This window comes from Rhincodon typus, chromosome 2 (assembly GCF_021869965.1).
Source record: "Rhincodon typus isolate 14 chromosome 2, sRhiTyp1.1, whole genome shotgun sequence".
NCBI lineage: Eukaryota > Metazoa > Chordata > Chondrichthyes > Orectolobiformes > Rhincodontidae > Rhincodon > Rhincodon typus.
The window spans coordinates 18,791,073-18,809,468 of record NC_063333.1 but is presented as its reverse complement, the minus strand read 5'-3'; the positions used below and the strand labels follow the sequence as shown (position 1 = coordinate 18,809,468).

The 18,396-nt window shown below is 39.0% G+C and overlaps 1 protein-coding gene across 1 annotated transcript in view; it reads right to left on the bottom strand.

Annotated features, from left to right (window-relative positions):
- The window catches only part of LOC109913979 (limb region 1 protein homolog), a 69,101-nt gene that overhangs the window by 32,593 nt on the left and 18,112 nt on the right, over window positions 1-18,396 (bottom strand). The window contains exons 6-8 of the mRNA XM_048606064.1: window positions 12,566-12,639; window positions 12,235-12,325; window positions 11,004-11,070 (exon numbers count right to left, since the gene is read on the bottom strand). Coding sequence (XP_048462021.1) covers window positions 11,004-11,070; window positions 12,235-12,325; window positions 12,566-12,639 — 232 coding nt within the window. The remainder of the gene's footprint in view (window positions 1-11,003; window positions 11,071-12,234; window positions 12,326-12,565; window positions 12,640-18,396) is intronic.

Below are 18,396 nucleotides of genomic sequence, written 5' to 3'. Positions count from 1 at the left end.
TTCCGCTGCCTGACCAGCGGTCACTCTTTCTGGATCCTTGCCAAAGTTGTCTCTCATTATTTTTATTTTTTAATCATATCCATGAAATGGTGATCGTATTTTCTAACTACCTATATATTTGCAATTTCTAACATTACAAAATGCTGATTTTAACCCTCAAATTAAACATTTCCAGGCTAATGCACATTACCATTATCAGCACTTGTCATTCACTGGGCATCTTGCTACCCATATTACATAACTCACAAACAGTGCAGTGTTGAATGAGCCGTCATTGCCGTTACTCCTCAGCAATAATGTTCTCCACTCATCCTTCAACCCTATCCAGGCTTTTAGTTGCATTCAGCAATCTCTTTCCACGTACTCATTTAATGCATACAAACTGCAGCCTCTCAGTGGAATCACATCTCCTTCATGTCATTCAAAAGGGAATAAAATTGCTTCTTCGATCCTTAAAACAATGTTTTTCGAGGTCAAACAACATTCTTCCTTCATTGGCTCCATCCTTACCCTTCTTCATTCATTCATATGCCATCTGACATAAAAATACGACTTTCAAATCCCTTCCTACTGTTAAAGCTACATCTATAAACTTTTTTTCTAACCGAAACATTTCTTTCATTTAAGAGAATTCATCATAAATCTGAAGTCTATGGGGCACTTGAAACACTGCTGTCATAACTGATAAGGGTCTTCTTACAGCCTTGGTGAGCCACTAGACACAAGAAAAGATGAGAAGCGATTTATCCTCCTTTGTAACAATTTTCTTTTTCAAATGCTTTGGAGGCATTTCTATCTTACTTTTTCTAAACTCCATATAGTCAATCATATGATATGATCTGCTATATATCTACTCTATCTAACCACAGTGTATTGAAAACAAGACTTGCTTCTTTGAGTTCATCACCCACAGAAGACCTCAAAACTGTACAATTTTTCGGCTTTCTCAGTCTCACCTCCTTGATACACTCAAATGTACTTTCATCTTAATCATTACTTGCTGATTTACCTCTTTCTTTATGCCATTTAACCTAAATGGTTTACTGCACTTCATCTCAGTTTCTTTAAAATACAGCTTCACTTTGACTAGCATTCTAAAAAGCTCCCAAACCTAGAAACTTTCCAACTCATAAGCACTTTATAAACACACATATTGTGTAGAAATCTATGAATCAGCTAAATGCACGTATTTCTTTTCATCTGTCTAAGGCCACTCAGCATAACTTGCAAAATGATGAATTTTGATACTTTCTGAAGCAATACATAAGTCACTGTACTCTAATACATCCCATTAATCCTGTTTGAACAGCTGTGTCTGTGCATTTGTTAGCAGAATTTTAAATTGTTCAATCGCTTCTTTTTCCTTCTATTCTTTTCATAAATCCCTATAGTAAACGATTCAGGAATCTCATTCTTTTAGTGAAAGAGGTGGCAGATTTTTGCCAATGTTCTGTCTTCTTAGTCACAGCATGTGTTGTCTGATACAACCACTTCACATGCAAATTGCACTTAAAAAACTTGCAGCCATGTTAGGTTAGCTGTTGGACAATAACACTATTGGAACACGGTCATATTAAATTTTGATCACAAAGAAAAATTATGATACTTTTCATGGAAGTTGAGACTAAAAGATCTCATTACTGAAACATGATAGCTAAATAAATTATTTTTCTGAAACGTTTTAACATCCTTTCACTTCCATGGGTAAAAATTCTGGAACTTTGTTTCTAACACTGTAGTCTACCAACCTGAGGCAGACTGCACTAGCTCAAGAAGGGACCACCTTCTCAAGGCCAATTAGGATTGGAATAAATGCTAGTCTTGCTAGTGACATCAATATCCCATGAAAGGAAAATAAGACAGCAGAAATCAGGCATGTACAGGTTCTCTAACCGATGAATAACCAGATTATCATGTCATGACTCTTAAAATGAGAATTGTGAGAATAGCCCACAAAATGAGAACATAGAGGGCAGAACTTTCCCAGGCTTTAAACAGCATGGACAATGGCAAAAAAATCAGGAAAGCATGGCAAGAGTGAAAAAAATCAGATTCTCAATGTCAAGCAAAAAAATTCTGACAACTGTCAAGTTCTGAATCTTGCAAATGAGAAGCCCTATTGAATTTTTGTGCATTTGCACACCATTACCAGCTAATTTGGTCTCATTTTTATGCAGCACCACATTCCTCTCTCTTTCCTGGTGAAATTCAGTCAGTTCCAGGCCTGGAAGTCAAAACAGTTACCCAACGTCACAGATTGTTGCCTGCTTTTCTGGGCCTACATCCAGCTCCACCATCATCATTCCCTGCATAATTCGCGGACATCATCTTACAGAGTCAGAGAGATGTACAGCATGGAAACAGACCCTTCAGCCCAACTCATCCATGCCAACCAGATATCCTAAATTAATCTAGTCCCATTTGCCACCATTTGGCCATATCCCTCTAAACATTTCCTGCTCATGTACCCATCCAGATGCCTTTTAAATGTTGTAATTGTACCAGCCTCCACCACTTCCTCTGACAGCTCATTCCATACAAGCACCACCCTCTGCATGAAAGTGTTGCCCCTTAAGTCCCTTTTAAATATTTCCCCTCTCACCTTAAACCTATGCCCTCTAGTTTTGGACTGCCATACCCTGGGGAAAAGACGTTGATTATTCACCCTATCCACATCCCTCATGATTTTAAAAACTTCTATAAGATCACCCCTCAGCGTCCGACGCTCCAGGGAAAATAGCCTCGGCCAATTCAGCATCCCCCCATAGCTCAAACCCTCCAACCTTGGTAACATCCTTGAAAGGGTTCAGAAAAGATATACAAGTTTCACATCTTTCCCATAGCTGGGAGACCAGAACTGAATGCAGTATTCCAAAAGTGGCCGAACCAATGTCCTGTATAGCCACAACATGACCTTCCAAATCCTATACTCGATGCACCGCTCAATAAAGGCTAACATGCCAAATGCCTTCTTCAATAACCTGTCACCCTTCTTCTACCGTTTCTCCTAGTAACTAGGCATCGCCAAGCTACCAGCCTGACCACATCAGTACAGTTACTTTCAGAACACTCACACACCACTTTAACACTAAACCTTTGGAGCTCAAGGACATTTATGTCTTGCGTACTTCTGCCAGATCGCTTTGTGTACATGGACAAACATGCATCCTTACATGATACATATTAAATCTCTCAGCTGGTTTTTCTAGCACTGACTCACTTTGCATTTACTTTGAGGTTCACAGCATCTCTGGCTTGCATTGCATTTTAGCACATTGATGCTCAATGAAAATTTACAGGCTTTCAGCATCTCTGACTTGCATTGGACTTTTTCCACAGACAGCTAGGCAAACAGCGTGTCATGTTTTGGTAGCGTTAAGCAATTAAAGGTCCAGATAGGTTGCCATACAGCATCAAGCTACATCAAGTCACACCTATAGCCTGTGCTAGCAGCTTACGAGGCAGACACACTGGATGTGCTTCACCCAAATGACCATGTCTGAAAATCAAAACGGGACCAGTACTTAGTGAGACACGAAGGAGATGTCACCAAAGTCAGTCAAGGGTCTTGTTCAATTACAGTACAGGGGGTTGGCCATGGTCAGTTTGTCATTTAGTTCTACTAACGTCAGGAAATTAAGCCATGTCAACAATGCAAGGGACATTCCAACCAGTCCAGGGGATTACAAGCGCACTAGTTGGGAAACTGTAGAAACATCAGTCTAGGCACTGGGCTGTACTCACAAGTTAGTCTGGGGCTAAGCCACAGTCTGTTCTCACTGCAGTTGACGCAGTGCCAGGCAAAGTCGGAAACTCAAGTCTGGGAATAGACTGTATTATGAGGTGACAGGGAGGGAAACAATCAAATTGGAGAAGCACAACTCCAGATTTAAGATAGAATGTGGTAAAGCATAGGAGATATTGGGGTTTTTTCACAAGTCACCACCATGCAGAATTCAATGTAGAGATGCACTTGCCTGCCAATGAGCAATACAATGTGGAAAACCGTGGGTTGAGGGGAAATATTAGGGATATTTATGGTGAAATAACACGAGGAACATGGAAGCTGGTTGAAATGATTGGAACAGTAACACAACATGGAGCATGAAGATGGAGGGGTAATCCAGACCATCAGGTGGATACTGTAAGCCAATCATAATAACGTCAACTGGATATCATGTAAACTTCAACTAAATCTTAACTACCCAATAAAGAAGAAAAATAGCTGCCAGAGTGGGTGGAGTGAGTTTATTTGTCTGGTCTACAGTGAGAGGATGGGCATGTTTTGTGGAGCGAGGCCCTGCTAGGGAATACATAGATTCAGTAATACGAAACATCTGCCATGAAACTGTACTTCACGTGTAGCTCATGCATTGACCAGCAAGTGCATATTAGAGATCTTAGGTTTAAAATAATCATGATGATTCCCCTGCCACACTGTAGTGCTCAACCAACACTCTGGAGAACATTGCCTGAAAGATAAAGCTTCAACCGGACTTCTGGATTGGGCCTATAGGCTCTGGAGGGCAGGGTAGTTGAGAGGAGGGACATTCCCTATTTTGCAAACCAGCAAAGGAGGACACGCTACCAATCACAGCCAACCTGAACCCATTTATTGGTCTGGGTCTGTACTGATTCTTGGTCAATTATGTTCTGCACTCTATAAGGCTAAGTGCCACAATTTTCTTTCTGATACCTCACATTCACTCGTCCTCTGCTACAGTAAGATCACCAAAACTAATGGTCTACAACTCTCACTATGGCATACCACATCTCCACTCAAAAGCTTGTACCTGCCTCATCCTCCCAAACTGTTAATCCATTTGGTCCTCTGAGCCTCCTATTCTCTGACTGAGGATACCCTATCACATTTCCTTTGCCAAGTACATAGGCTGTACATCCCAAAGACTGATAGATTATATCAAACAACATTGCCCTGTGATTGCTCACAACAAGGCACAGACCACAGCCAATCTGCTTGCACTTGCAAAGCCTGTAATGTTGTGTCCAACATTAGATGTAGTTCTGCAACTGGATAACATTTGCCCAATAATCCTCAATGTGCAAAAAATTACGCTTACAACCCGCTCATAACTGTCAGTCGGGCTCACAGTCTGGTGCACTTACACATACTGCAGGCTACATATAATATTACACAAGACAGGGTCCTTTGCAGATAGAATGGTCATGTACACACATTGCACCTGTTTAACTCAACAAAATAGGTGATAGTGATTGCTGATTAATTTCTCAGGGAAATTTCTGAGGCAGAGTCAACATTGTTGAAAATCCTTTTAAAAAATTCTGGCAATTAACTGTCAATCAGCATGAATAGGTGCATTCTCCATGGCGATGCCTCTGCCAGAGTCCACTTGTCAACCAATCAACACTCTCCACTCATGCAGTATAAACACTGTTCTTCCTCTTTAATCAGCATTATAATGAAATGACCTGATGAATGCAAGATGCAAAGCTCACACACAAATGTATCATTTTTCAACAGTAAATACAGTAAATAAGCTCATGGGAGCTTAGATGAAAAAAGCTATACAGTTCATACTTAGCTGCTATACATATGATTTATATCCATAATAAACCAGGTGGTTTCTCCTTCAGCTGTTCCTTTTCGCTTTTAGATAGTAGTGGTTGTGAGTTTGAAAGCTGTTGTCAAAGGAGCCTTGATGAATTTCTGCACTGCATCTTGTAGATGGCACACACCAATGCTAGTGAATGTTAGTGATGGAGGGCGTGAATGTTTGTGGCCAAGGTGTCAGTCCACTGAGCTGTCCTGGTGTTAAGCTTTGAGTTTTGCTGAAGCTGCACTCATCCAGGCAAGTGGGGCATATTCCATTACACTTCTAACTTGTGCCTTAGAGATGGTGGGCAGGCTTTGGTGGGGTATGTCAGGTAAGCCAAGTTATCTGCTGCAGGACTCGGACCATTTATATAGCTAGTTCAGTCTCTGGTCAGCTGTAACCTCCAGGATGACGATAGTGGGTTTCAGTGATTTTAAAGCCATTGAATGTCAAGCAGTTGATGGTTAGATTCTCTGTTGTTACACATGGACATTGCCTGTAACTCATGTGAAGCAAGTGTTACTGGAAATGGACCAGGCCTTGCTGCATTTGGACATGGACTGCTTCGTTATCTGAGAAGTCATGAATGATGCTGAAATTTGTCCAGACATGAATGGACATCCCCATTTCTGACTTTATAATGGAATGAGGGTCATTGATTCAGCAGCTGAAGATTGCTGGGTCTGAGGAACTCCTGCAACAATGCCCTGTGATTGAGATGACTGACATCCAACAACCACAAACATCATTTTTTGTGCTAGGTGTGAGTCCAACCACACAGAGTTTTCATCTTGATTCCCATTGACTCTAGCTAGGGCTAGGGCTTCTTGGTACCACACTCATAAAATGTAGCCTTGATATCAAGTGCAAACAGTCTCACCCTCCCACGAAGGTTCAGCTCTTTTGTCCATATTTGAACCAAAGCTGAAACGAGGTGAGGAACTGAATGGTCCTGGCAAACACTATACTTAATATGAATGAACAGGTTACTGCTGAGCAAGTGCTGCTTGGCAGCATATTGGTGATCCTTCCATCAGTTTACTGACTATTGAGAGTGAAGTGATGGGGCTAAAGTTGGCCAGGGTTGGATCTGGTCTGCTTTTTGTATACAGGACATACCAGCTGACAACGTTCCACATTATTGGATAAATACCAGTTTTTTAGCTTTACTAGAAAAACTTGGCTAGGGATACAGCAAGTTATGGATGGAGAGCATCACTACACTCATGCTTCTCCATATAGATTATTATAGGATTTTTTAAAAAATCATTTTTGGCCAGCAGGTGCAAACGTTTGGTCTCTAATTCACTGCGAGGATACAGAGACTTGTACACAGCTTGCATCTGCTGAGGGTGGCCTTGTTTACTTTAATATATTACCAAATGGAATAACTGGGGAGAGGTTTAACCCCAAGAAATGGGAGGATTTGAGTCACAGAGTCCAGCAGAGATGGGAGGGGCTGGTTAAAGTGTTAAAAATCTGAATCTCACTTCTAGCTCTAACAGAGGCTGGTCAGAAGATAACCAGGAACAGGAGTCAGGAACAAAAATAGAAAGTGCTGAAGAAACTCAGCAGGGCTGGCAGCATCCATGGACAGAAAAAGAGAGGTTAGTACCAAGAGTCCAATATGACTCTTCTGAGCTGAAAGCTTTAGAAAAGTGTTGTTTTGCATATTTTTGACAGAGGTGGAGGGCAAAAATGGCATAGAGGTCTAGTGCAAAGCAAAAGACAGACGATTGCCAATTATGGTCGGGGGGGGTGATTGGGGAAAGAGCGCACGAGAAATGGGGGAGTGATGTCATGAGATCAGGCTCTGAAGTTGTGGAATTCAAATCGCATCCTAGAGGCTGTAAAGTGTTTCCATCAATCTTAACACTCCTCAATCTTCCATGACACCTTCCCGTGCTATCACAGAAGCTGTAACAATTGTCCATTCACTTCCGCCCTCCTCACTGCCCCAGGTTCCAAGCACACACTTCAGGTGAAGCAGCATGTTACTTATACTTCTTTCAGTCTTTTACATTGGCAAGACCAAAAGCAGACTGTGTGATCACTTTGTCTGTAGAAACTGACGTAGTTGCTGGTCATTTTAATAAACTATCTCGCACTTGTGCTGACATTTTTGTCCTGGGCCTGTTGCACTGTGCCAAAGTACAACACGCGCTCGAGAAACAACATCTCATTTCTCACTTAAGCTCTTTACAGCTTCTGCATCTTTCCACTTGGATCTGCCTGGCCAACAATTCGTCATCAAAAAGCCTAATGACAAGGTAGTTAAAATTTCTCTGATATTTCAGCTCTTTCCATATGTCTAACATAAAAGTAAAACCACGACAAAGTGAGCCTTTTAGTTTGCAAAGTATTTTAGGCTAAACTATTCATTAATCATTTTGACATACCACAATACAACTTGTATTTTGAGAGGAATCTAAGAATTATAAAATACAGATTAATAATCACACAGCCATTAAATGATAGATTAATACTTGAGGTGGGAGTGAATTACAGATTGGAATCTAATGGAGACATTTGGAGTAGTTTATATATAGAATAACAGAAGGTACTGTTAGTAAATTTGCAGATGACACCAAAATTGGTGGTGTAGTGGACAGTGAAGAAGGTTACCTCAGAGTACAACGGGGCCTTGATCAGATGGGCAGGTGGGCCGAGGAGTGCCAGATAGAGTTTAATTTAGATAAATATGAGGTGCTGCATTTTGGAAAGGCAAATCTGGGCAGGACTCATACACTTAATGGTAAGGACCTGGGGAGTGTTGCTGAGCAAAGAGACCTCGGAGTGCAGGTTTATAGTTCGTTCAAAGTAAACTCACAGGTAGACAGGAAAGTGAAGAAAGCATTTGATATGCTTGCCTTCATTGGTCAGTACATTGAGTATCAGAGTTGGGAGGTCATGTTACAGCTATACAGGACATTGTTTAGGCCACTTTTGGAATACTGCATTTAATTCTGGTCTCCCTGTTATAGGAAGGATGTTTTGAAACTTGATAGGGTTCAGAAAAGACTAACAAAGATGTTGCCATGAGAGGCTGAATAGGCTGGGGCTATTTTCCCCAGAGAGTCAGAGGCTGAGGGGTGACCTTATAGAAGTTTATGAAATCATGAGGGGCATAGATAGGGTGAATAGCCAGGGTCTTTTCCCTCAGGATAATGGAGTGCAAAATTAGAGGGTATGGGTTTAAGGTGAGAAGAGGAAGATTTAAAAAAGACTTAAGGGGCAACTGTTTCACGCAGAGAGTGGAAGCTAGTACATTTACAACATTTAAAAGGCATCTGGATATGTATATGAATAGAAAGGATTTGGAGGGATATGGGTCAAATGGTGGCAAATGGGACTAGATTAATTTAGGATATCTGGTCGGCATGGACGAGTTGGACTGAAGGGTCTGTTTCCACGCTGTACATCTCTAAGACTCTATGACTCCATGTGGAAATTGCTGAAAAAGCTAGCATTTATTGTTCATCCATAACTACTTTGAGAAAGTGGTAGTGAGCTATCTTCTTCAACTGATGCAGTCTCTTCAAGTTGTTGGTATACCGCACAGCAGTTCAGGAGGAAGTTTTGTACTTTAACCCAAAAATGATGGAAGAATGGCAACATAACTCCAAATCATGATAGTGAGAGACTTGGTGGTGCTGCCCTAGTTCTTCCTGGTGCTAGAAATTAATTAGTTTAGATGGTGCTCAAGAACTCTTCTCAAGTTGCTGTAATGCTTCATTATAAACAAGGAGTGAGATGTAAGTTGGAATGTAGATTTGAGGTTACAATAAGATCGGATATGTCCTTATTAAATGACAAAGCAGGTTTGAAGGGCTAAATGGGCTACTTCTGCTTTTTGGTTGTATGTTCAACTTGTACGTGCACTTACGGTATGTGGAGGCAGTGTACTTTCAACAGAGTGAAGGGTGTGCCAATGAATGGAGCTAAAACATGAACCTGGATAGACCCTGCAATCACAACCCTCAGAACATTTGTCCCTTTCACTTGATCATTGCACCAAACTTTACTGTACTGCATTTTCATATTTGCACTTACCATTACCTCACTCAATCCACATCTCACATTTTACAGATATATCTCACTCATATTTCATATCAGCTCTCCACCAAGATAAGCTCATGCTTCGAAACTGTTACCAACACATGACTTCTTTCTTGCGGAAGGAACCTGCACACAACTCCACATGCAGGTTGGCCCCACTGAAGTTCATTTGCACCCCCGCTGGCTCTTCAAAGAAAATATGCTAGCTATCATGGATTGGAGCACAGTCAAGGCAGTTGCAACCAGCAATATCAGAGAAGACCTTGCACAGGCTTTTGAAGAAGACTCAAAGGCATCGGCCAAGAAACACGAGGCACAGTGAGGCAACGTCCCAGAAATTTTCCATACAATATCGTAGATGGAGGAGGAGTCCAAGTCCAAGTTGCTGCAAAACTACAGTGTAGTGTACAGTTGTCAGTGTTTCAGATGGCTACTATAGCAGCTCTTTTGGCTGCCGGGAAAAGTTACACAGATGAGTAGATCAGTACCCTCCTCATCCCTTTTGTGGCAGTTATTCCTGCTCTCTGAAATCTTCCTGCTGGCTTTACTCGTGTCCTCTTGCTCCAAAAGCAATTCAACAAGATCATCTATGATTATAGCCGACAAAAGTAACAGCAGCTAAAGTTTGCTCAGCACAAAGAAATACATTTGGAAGAGTGATTAAACACACCAACAAACCGTAATTATCCAAAAGAAAAAGAGAAATCAGCAACTCAGTTGCGAGCATTGTACAACCCAATGAAAGATCGTGAGGTGGCAGTCTGAAGGTTAGCACTACATTGTCCTGCACAAGTGAAACACTTGGGTCATTTGGAAGTTGAAACAGGTCCAGCAAGTGCAGGAGTGTAATTTAAATAAATTATTCCCCTCCTTACATAATCCCAATATGTGGTCCCACCACTACAAATCGACCATAACCAACTGGAGGGGTGGACACTTCCATCTGGAAATGCATACATGCTTCCTGGTTGCCCTATTGGGACCTTAGTAAACTAGATAATTCCAGAAAATGTGCAGTTGGTTCATAAAGTCTGTATGTTCATTTATCTACGTTAACTGAATACGTCCCAACAATAATCTGTGGGGGGAACCACTACTCACATCCCCTCATTCAAAACACAATCAACCACGACCTTCTATTTTCCATGGCTAAAAAAAATTCTTTCAAAACTATAAAACTGTTCTAACTACAATATTAGATTTTTACTGTTCAGAATTTTGGTGTTTAGATTTTACTTACTTGCAGGTCTAAAAACAAACAAATACAAAGTATTGAAACATACATTCCAACAGCCACGATTTAATCCACAAGTCTACATTTTGACTCATGTCAGTTAAGTATTTTAACAAGAATAAAACACAGCTTACCCAAGGTTCGGGACATAACCGGTAATGCAGAACTAAGGACCAATATTGAGACACAATTTCCAATAATCTGTAAGAGGGAAAGAAAAACATGAAAACAAACAAATATCAAGTTTATGACTTATAAACCAAGATGAGTATAGTGTTAGATTAGAACAGTAGTATGACAAAAGTAATTTTGAAACTTAAAAGAATTAAAGCTGTTAGAAGTTTGTACATCACATTTGATTTAAAAATTTAGTGAATTATATTTTGGTCTCACTGGATAGAAAATGTCCCCGATTTTGGGAGGAATATTTAGTTTGAGTACCAAACCAGCAAGATGTAGTCAAATGTTACAAAACTGCTGAATTTAACCAAGACTTAAGATTCAACTTTGAAATGAATCAACTTTGTCGATAATCCTGCTTCATGGTCAGCAGTGCAGCTGCCATCCTCCTTCTTAGAAAAATTCAAAAAGGCAATCACAGCAATAGATAAATAATTCCTTCTAAAAACATTACATAGGATTAAAGAACACTTTTGTTGAAAAAAATTCCTATTTAGGGATTTAGTTTGCAATAAGCAGTTACTTGAAGTTTCCCTTCAGACAAAATCCAAGTTTAGTTTGCACTCACATCTTGATTGCATACAACAGTTATCATTACACAGAGAGTACTGGGGATTTTTAAAAATTCTTTTCAACCTGCTTAAATAACAGAAAAAGGATTCTAACAATGTTGCCACAAAAACCATGGTACAGTGATAGTCTTTAAATCTCTAGTTTATATATGCAAAACAGAGATGGCACCATCTGTCTCTAAGCAGTTTTGAAGTTTTAGATCTTCAATCTTAGTGCTATGCTTTGAAGAACAAGTTTCTGTAGACACTCTAAATAAACTGAATTCTATGGCTTATATGCTAGCATTAGAGGTACAATTAGTTCAATTAAAGTTACTCATTAGCAGATGTTTCCTTTGAAGAAAAGTCCTTTCACTGGATTTCTATAGCTAGTTAACAAGCCTTTCCATCGCAAGCTATTTACAACTGAATGGACACCATCCAAACTAAACAGAGTACATCCTTTTTCTTCACTACCTAGTTTTATGAAAATCTTCCAGTTTGTATTTACGCAGCACACAAACAAATATTGGTCATTGCAAATGAGCCATTAAAGGCAATTACTGAAGAAAACCTGCCAGCTGTCTCGTTACAAGAGGGGCCACATATACATCATCACCTCTGCCCACCATACCTTTGTCATGGTTGTGTCGTCTTTCGTGGGAGTGAGGGCTGCAAAGAACCGGAGGCTATAGAAGCCGACGACAGAGGACACCATCAGATAGCTGTGAGAATTAAGGAAAAGGACCTCTGCAGAGTGAGGAATGCAAGGTTTCATTCATATTCTTAACCATCTCCTTCACTTCCTTAGAGTTGGATACAACAAAGAATTTCTCTCAAGTGTCTGTCATAACAGGTCCAAGCCATCACTACTGTTTTCCTAGACCCAACTCTTAGTAAAATACCACTGTCGCAGAAAACTGTTTATAATACTTGTTAACAGACATGACTGGGAAAAAGGATACAAAATCAGGATGATTTCAATCGCTGCACCAACAAACCCAAATGCAGACAGAGAAGCTTTACCAAGGCCCAGTTCCTGAAAGAGGAGAAAAAAAGCATAAAGTCTCTCTCCCATGAAAACATAAAGTCTCTCTCCCATGAAACAAACCTGGAGATCCAAGCACTGCATTTTTGTCTCACAATGACAAGTTTGCAAAATAAAACATTGTTACTTTCAACAAGAGATTTGTAGACAAACAGAATATGTGATATCAATAAACAATGTTAATAACTTAATCATATCAGGATTCTTAAAAAAATATGAAAATTGCAATATCAGGTCCACCAAAATCTGCAAAGAAACAAATAAGTTAGTTTTTAAGATTGGCAGTGTGTTTGGTCAGTTGTATTTCCTTTTCACTTAATAGATGCAGTCAGGCCTGCTGTAGATTCTGACAGTTTTTCTTTTTGTGTCAGCTTTGTGGAACCTGCAAACTTCCAACGTTTTAATCTCTATATTTTAGGTTTCACATTAAGTTTATCCTTTATTTTACACAAATTAAAGTTATGCTAATGTGACCATAAATCAAGGATCCATCTGTTTTCCTGAAGCGATCATTAAAAATCCCATGGTAGTATTTGAAAAGGGGCGTGGAATTTTTCCACTTTTGTTATCAACCATTTCTGCTTCAAACACCATCAAAAAGGTATTCAATTATTCTGAAGAAGGGTCTAGGCCCGAAACGTCAGCTTTCCTGCTCCTCTGATGCTGCTTGGCCTGCTGTGTTCATCCAGCTCTACACCTTGTTCTCTCATTCAAATATTCTCATTACTTTTGGGATATGGTTGCTGCATTTGCCTACACAACAATCACTGCACATTGCAAAAATTACAATAACACCTTGAGAAATGATAAAGTCCTATGTAAATGCAACTCATTCACTTTTGTTTTTATAAATCAAGTGCTTTAAAACAGAATTCCCATCCCTGCTTCTGCAACTATTAAAAACGCACTTGATACCTGAAGATAAGAAATTGCTTTTTCATTTACAACTTCAATATTTTAAAATATCATGGTGGATAAAAAAACGTTTTTCTAAAAATGGTGTTCCATCCTTAAAAATAAAGCAAATCATGTAGTAGATATGATCTATCAAAAAAAATTATTGAAGCTCTATATTATGAAAAGAGATGCTGTTATGCCTTGCCTGAAAATGGATTGCAGTTTATGTCTTTATGCATAAGCGTCATAAGCAGAAAATGTGCCATCAAATGAGACCCTGTCTGGTTGAGGCCATAACAATGTTATACAGATGTAAAGGCTTACATGCAAACCAGGTGACATTATCATTGAACACTGTTGTGAGTGGTCCAAGCTGTACTGTTATTTACGCTACTGGATAAGTAATCCTGAAAATCTACACTCAAGTTTGCCATGCAGTTAAGAATGCACATTCAATTTCAAGAAATTTACAAATTTAAGCTGTCATACACATAACAGGTCCACTGATGCCCTGGCTGTGGCTACCTCATCTGATCTTTATGTGACTCTAGCACGCCAAATGATTCTTAATTGGAAGCGGCTTACCAAATCACACAGTTGTACTGAAGTTTTATTAGGAATTGAACAAATAGGCAACAGTGATTCAGGATGTATTGCCACAACTTTGCTTCAAAAAGGGCAACTGAAGTGGGCAATAAGTACCATATTTCCAAACACTATTCCCATCTCAAGAATAAAAATTTAAGAAATATACTTCAGTCAACATTTGACATTTTGAAATTAGATGAAAAATCAAGAAGTGAGAAATACATTGTCAAAACTGAATAAGTTCACTACAGTAAATTCCATCCATAATTAGAGGCAAACGTTTTACATATTCCAGGAATTTCCTCAGAGCAAGGAGTAGGATTTTCTCTGGAAATTCAGGCAACTTATCACAGCAGAACAGGAACATGAAAAATTAATAGTTCTGGCCAGAATTTAAAATAACAAACCTCAAAACTTCTAGTTAGTTATTTATTCCATTTGCAAACATTACATCATCATAACAACTGTTTCAAAAGCATGAGGTAGCTACATAATCAAAATCCAACAACATCTGAATCTAATCTGAAACTCTGTCTTTATCTCTCCAAATCCGAACTAAATCACTTGTAGGTAACTATTTAAATAGAGAGCTGCCATTGACAAGCAGCATAGGAAGCTTTTCAGTGGTCCTAGCAAACAAGCAATTTGAGCTAAATGATATGCAACCACAACAAGGCTCTGCAAAAAAGAGCATGGAAATTAGCACTCCTGTACAGAAATCAACAAATACAGCCCAAGTTTTCGCAGGACTTAGTATGGAGCTGTAGATAGATATAAAAACTAAAACAGAGTAAACTGCGATAGAAAAAGGGATAAATACAAGTTATGGTAGTTGAAATAATCATTTTATTTAAATATGTTTTACATAACACTTGTATCATTGCAAACATTTCAGAATTATATAAATTACCAAAAATCATGAGTAGAAAAATAAGTAGAAATTCTTACTTGATCAGAAGTATCTCAGATTCAAATCAATATTTACTTAAATTTAAGGCATGTAGTTTGAATGTTATTTCAAAATGCTAACCATTCCCCTTATTCCACTTCCATTAGAAAATGACTGCCTTCAGTAAAACCTAACCACAGTGAAAACACCATACCTCATGCCAACCTAATGGATCTTATGAACAAAAATCACAATTGGTCTCAGTAGCTTTAGAATGGATTGGATTGATAGATGGGAGGGGAGGGGGAAAATGAAAGAAGAAAGCTGGTTACAGTGGCTTCTTTTCAATATTATTTGCTCATCATTGGTTAGGAATAACTATTGGGAAGCAAGCTTGATGTCTAATTAATAAGGACAGGTCTGGTCTGGCTGTGTTACATTTACACACTACCAATGTTTGAAAACCTCCTGAGCACAGAATAAAATGGTCACTATGCCAAGTTAATGAAGGGACACCACGTCCAGTCACCACCACCATCAAGTGGGGCAAGAAAATTAGGAAAAAGGAGGAATTCTGTACAACAAAAACAAACTACTGCAGATACTGGAAATCCGAAATGAAAAATATCGCTGTTGAACCTCAGCAGGCCCCACTGCATCTGGAGTGAGAAACAGAGTTAACATTTTGAGTCCTATACAGCCACTTCAGAACTGAAAGAAACATGAAAATGATGGTTTTTATGACATTGACTGAGGGGGAGGAGGAGTGAGTGGAACAGATGGTTAGGATGCCCAGAACAAAAGAAAAAGACATTGCTAATGATGGTAAAGGAGAATGACAGATGTAAAATGGGTGCAAATAAAGGCGTGAAAAGGAGAAACTGGATGGGCTTTGCTAGAGAAAAGTCAACACGACACTGCCGAAAGGATGGAGTGTAAGAAAATTGGAGGACCGAGGTCGTACACTCAAGTTATGGAAGTCAATATCGAGTCCCAGAAACTGAAGACATCTCCCCCTCTGTCAACAGAGAAAAACAACCATATTCCAACCTCTTCCAGTTCTGAAAGTCATATTGGACTCAAAATGTTAACTCTGTTTCTCTCTCCACAGATGCTGGCTTTCTCCATTACCTTCTGTGATTAATTCTGTAAAAGTGGGAATTGGCACATTAACATTGTAGGGAGGCTGTGTACATATATGACCCCTTGACTGATGTTGTTGACAGCTCCTGCTCTTGATAGGGCCACCAATGGCAGAGGTGTTCAGACAAAGTGTTGTACAAAAATTTCTCAATGGTAGAAATAGCAAAGGAACACAGGTGGCTACAGTGGAAAATTGAACTGGAATTCAAAAATTCATCATTGAACTATGACCACCATCTTATTAGGATCATGTGGGCAGTGATGGCGCCGAAGGTCTTCATAAGTAACCTTCTATTTGGGTGCAGTCAATAGATATTCTACAGAGCAACTGTTGTCACGACACTTCCATTGATCAGTGACAGTAAGAACACTACAGAAAATTCAATCAGCAATGCCCCTTTTGTATCCTTCAGAAATGGTAAGACGGTGTATAAAACACTCATGTCAATAAAACACATGTCACTGAAGCCAGCACCACAAGTATTCAGGCAAAATTCTTGCAAAATCAAGTTCAATAGACCGAACACAAATGGCCAAAAAGCTTTCTCCACCCATCCAAAATTCCAGGTGAGCGCAAAGAATACACATGAAAGATACTCTGAAGCTCTCCTTGAAGCGTGGAAGCAATGGTAGGAGCAGTTTGTTACCAATCATTCAAAATGGCAACAACTTATCAATCAAGACCTTGAGTAACAAAGTCTTATTGGTGCAGAGAAAGAAAGATAAGAAAGCAAATCTTGCACTCTTAATCCCATTACCGCTTAGTTCATGCTGCCTCATGTGTCAAGAATTGGCCTGTACGGTCACCTGAAGAGCCATAGCAAATGCTTGTGACCATGAATAGATGTCATTCTCAAATCAGGGGATGATTGCCGAACTAGTTTTGCACAGTTTTAAAAACTGCCACAATTACCTTAGGGGAAACAAATCTAGCAGCCAGTACAAGGACATCACACAGTCTGTTTGAAATCTAGTGGACAAAGTTAATACTGTTACAAGTTTGTGTGCATTGACAGCATCATAAGACAACCAACAATGGTTTTCTTTCTTCAAAAAAAATAGTATTGAGATTAAAGGGCATTTTGTTGTAGATAAGAAGTTAATCAACAGGTGAAAGTATTGACTGGTAACTTGCCATAAACAAACTAGTTATTTACTAATTCAGACAAAATAAAGGTATTTACACTGTGCATGACCTTGTACACTTCACAGCAGCAAATTCAATGCGCTTCATGCTGCAACAAACACCAAAGAAGCTGCTTTGATGCTTGTGCACGACTGTGTGAAAGTTCATTATCATGAAACATTTAGCGTTCAATACAATCCATATTTTATCAGCTGCGTTTTTGTATTTCTCCAATCCCTTTCATGTTTGTGTTTCACACTTCAGCACTAAAAACAGCTGAAAATGTTAATCTAGCTTTCTGAAAGCATACACAATTTTGTGTTGAAAATCAGCTCAAAAATAAATTAAGATTATAGCACTGTTAGATTAAAGTAAATTCAAAAGTTATTCACCATATTCTGTTGATTACTTTTGAAATTTTCACAAAAGAGAAGTGTATTGATAGTCTTAAAGGATTCAATAAACAGGGAAAGACAAAGAAAACAATGATTATGATACTTTCAAACATTTCAAAATTTCTAAGCAAAGAGTTATGCAATTGATAAAATATAACACTGCATCAATACGTTTCAAGTACATTGGCACTTAGTTCTTCAAAGTAGTTAAAATGGTTGAATGTGAACATTAGTTTTAAGACTCAAGCTTTATAATCTAGATGGATACAGAATTACAAAACAATGGTAGCAGAATGTGAATGGAGGCTTCAAGGATGTCACCATTAAACGTTCTAACACAAATAATCATCTAAAAATCCACGAAACCAATGCCTGATATTTTCCATTCTATAATGTATGATATTTACCTTCCAAATCTACAGAACACCAAAGTTTTATTGCAGTAACATATGTTAATTTGGGGTCAATTTACACCTTAAAGAGGAAGCTGGCTTGAAATCTATTTCTTGTGCGTTTTGGAGGTACTAACATAATTTCTTTGAGGGAGGGGATTGAGATTTGGTATTCTTTAATGCGTGGGATTAACAGCTGGCAATGGTGAACCAAAGCAACAGAATCAATATCACACAGGTGCTGATGGATTGGTTCTCAACCTGGATATTATAAATCTATTGAAGTTTTTAAACCAGTAACACACCAATTTGTTGAGT